The sequence below is a fragment of the Opisthorchis viverrini genome, assembly GCF_000715545.1.
Source record: "Opisthorchis viverrini unplaced genomic scaffold opera_v5_18, whole genome shotgun sequence".
NCBI lineage: Eukaryota > Metazoa > Platyhelminthes > Trematoda > Opisthorchiida > Opisthorchiidae > Opisthorchis > Opisthorchis viverrini.
Genome location: NW_008751674.1, coordinates 2,153,032 through 2,154,420, shown reverse-complemented (window position 1 = coordinate 2,154,420; position 1,389 = coordinate 2,153,032). Strand labels below are relative to the sequence as shown.

The 1,389-nt window shown below is 42.8% G+C and overlaps 1 protein-coding gene across 1 annotated transcript in view; it reads left to right on the top strand.

Moving 5' to 3' along the window:
- Positions 1-661: 661 nt before the first annotated feature.
- The window catches only part of T265_01691 (hypothetical protein), a gene marked incomplete at both ends in the record, with an annotated part of 26,978 nt that continues 26,250 nt past the window's right edge, over positions 662-1,389 (top strand). Inside the window, one exon of the mRNA XM_009165757.1 lies at positions 662-708. Coding sequence (XP_009164021.1) covers positions 662-708 — 47 coding nt within the window. The remainder of the gene's footprint in view (positions 709-1,389) is intronic.

Below are 1,389 nucleotides of genomic sequence, written 5' to 3'. Positions count from 1 at the left end.
TGGGCCGACATAATTGGATTATATTTTATTTGCTGACCTGGGCCAACGACGAACTATTTTAAAGAGAACAATTTTAGTGAGTCTGTTCCATCCGATCTCTTGACTTTTGTATACCCAACCTAGCGTAATTATTTTTATTTCTTTGCCACACACTCCTGATAAACTATCTTATTGGGTAGCCAGGCCACTACAGCGTAAAGGTGAGTACCCCAGAAGGGAGAGTAAACTTTAATTTTAATGGATTGAATTTTCTTCAGATGGCTTGGTAATTAGGGCGCCTAGTTTCCAACCGGAAGTTTCGCGGTTTGAACACAAACCGTGCACAATGAGTGTTCCTGCGTAGGATTGGTCAGCCCGACGGTATTGCGGCCTGTGAGTCTTGTCCGTGCTCTGTGCCCATTCCGTGGCTCTTTTCTTTAATCACATATAATAATCTCTTGATTAAAAATTGCACCAAGCGTTTATTATTCCAAACGTAGAGCAAATGCCTGAGATACTCACAGTTGGGACGACACTGAATGGTAGTACACTCAAAAGCCACTAAAAGCCAAGCTGCTTTTTACAAGCACGAATGCCGAGATGAAAATAATTAACAGTTCCTTGTCTTTTGGAGGATTAGCAATAGGTGAACTTTAAGACTAAGCTACAGAGCGAAACATCGATGATCCGTCTGCCAGACGGCACAAATTTGGATGGAACTGCGGCGACGTAAGTTACTGGTTTCCTTGTCAACATCAATATGGTTCTGTTTGGTAGTACACGCACCCCGCAGAAAATTTATGTCTATGCATTTACCCGTCAGATCAAAGTTACGACAAGTGGTGTTTCTGGGAGTCCTCATTTCATTCAATAAAATCACTGCTTTCATCAGTATATGGTAATATCCTCCTAAATTACCTTCAGAACCCTGCATTAGTTATTCCAATTCGCCTCATTGTAGTGGATTCGACACCACATGGTTCCGTATTCATTCGTTTTAACTTCCACAATCGTTAAGCTGCATTACCGACCGCAGCAGATAACACTTGCTGACCAGGGCTACGTGGTTCCCCCGAACGCTTTTCCCTGACCCACTGAGTAAGCGGTATGCAAAGGTGGCTAACCTTAATTTGAGTGACTGATAAGTATGAAAGCATCATGGCGTCCGTCATGGGGCTGTCCGGAAAACTGAGTGTGTCAGTACGGTGATGACAAGGCACTGACACACCCGATTTAGTAGCAAATCAGCGACCGTTCACTTCCTATTTTTGACGGCGCCTTCTCGCTCAATCTTTCCCCTGTGACGTGTTGTACCTTTATTTGACTTTTATTGTAACACTACGTATTTCATCAGTTGCCCAATCGTTTTTTGTTTGAATACAAAAAACTACATAATACAAGCGTGGTCAC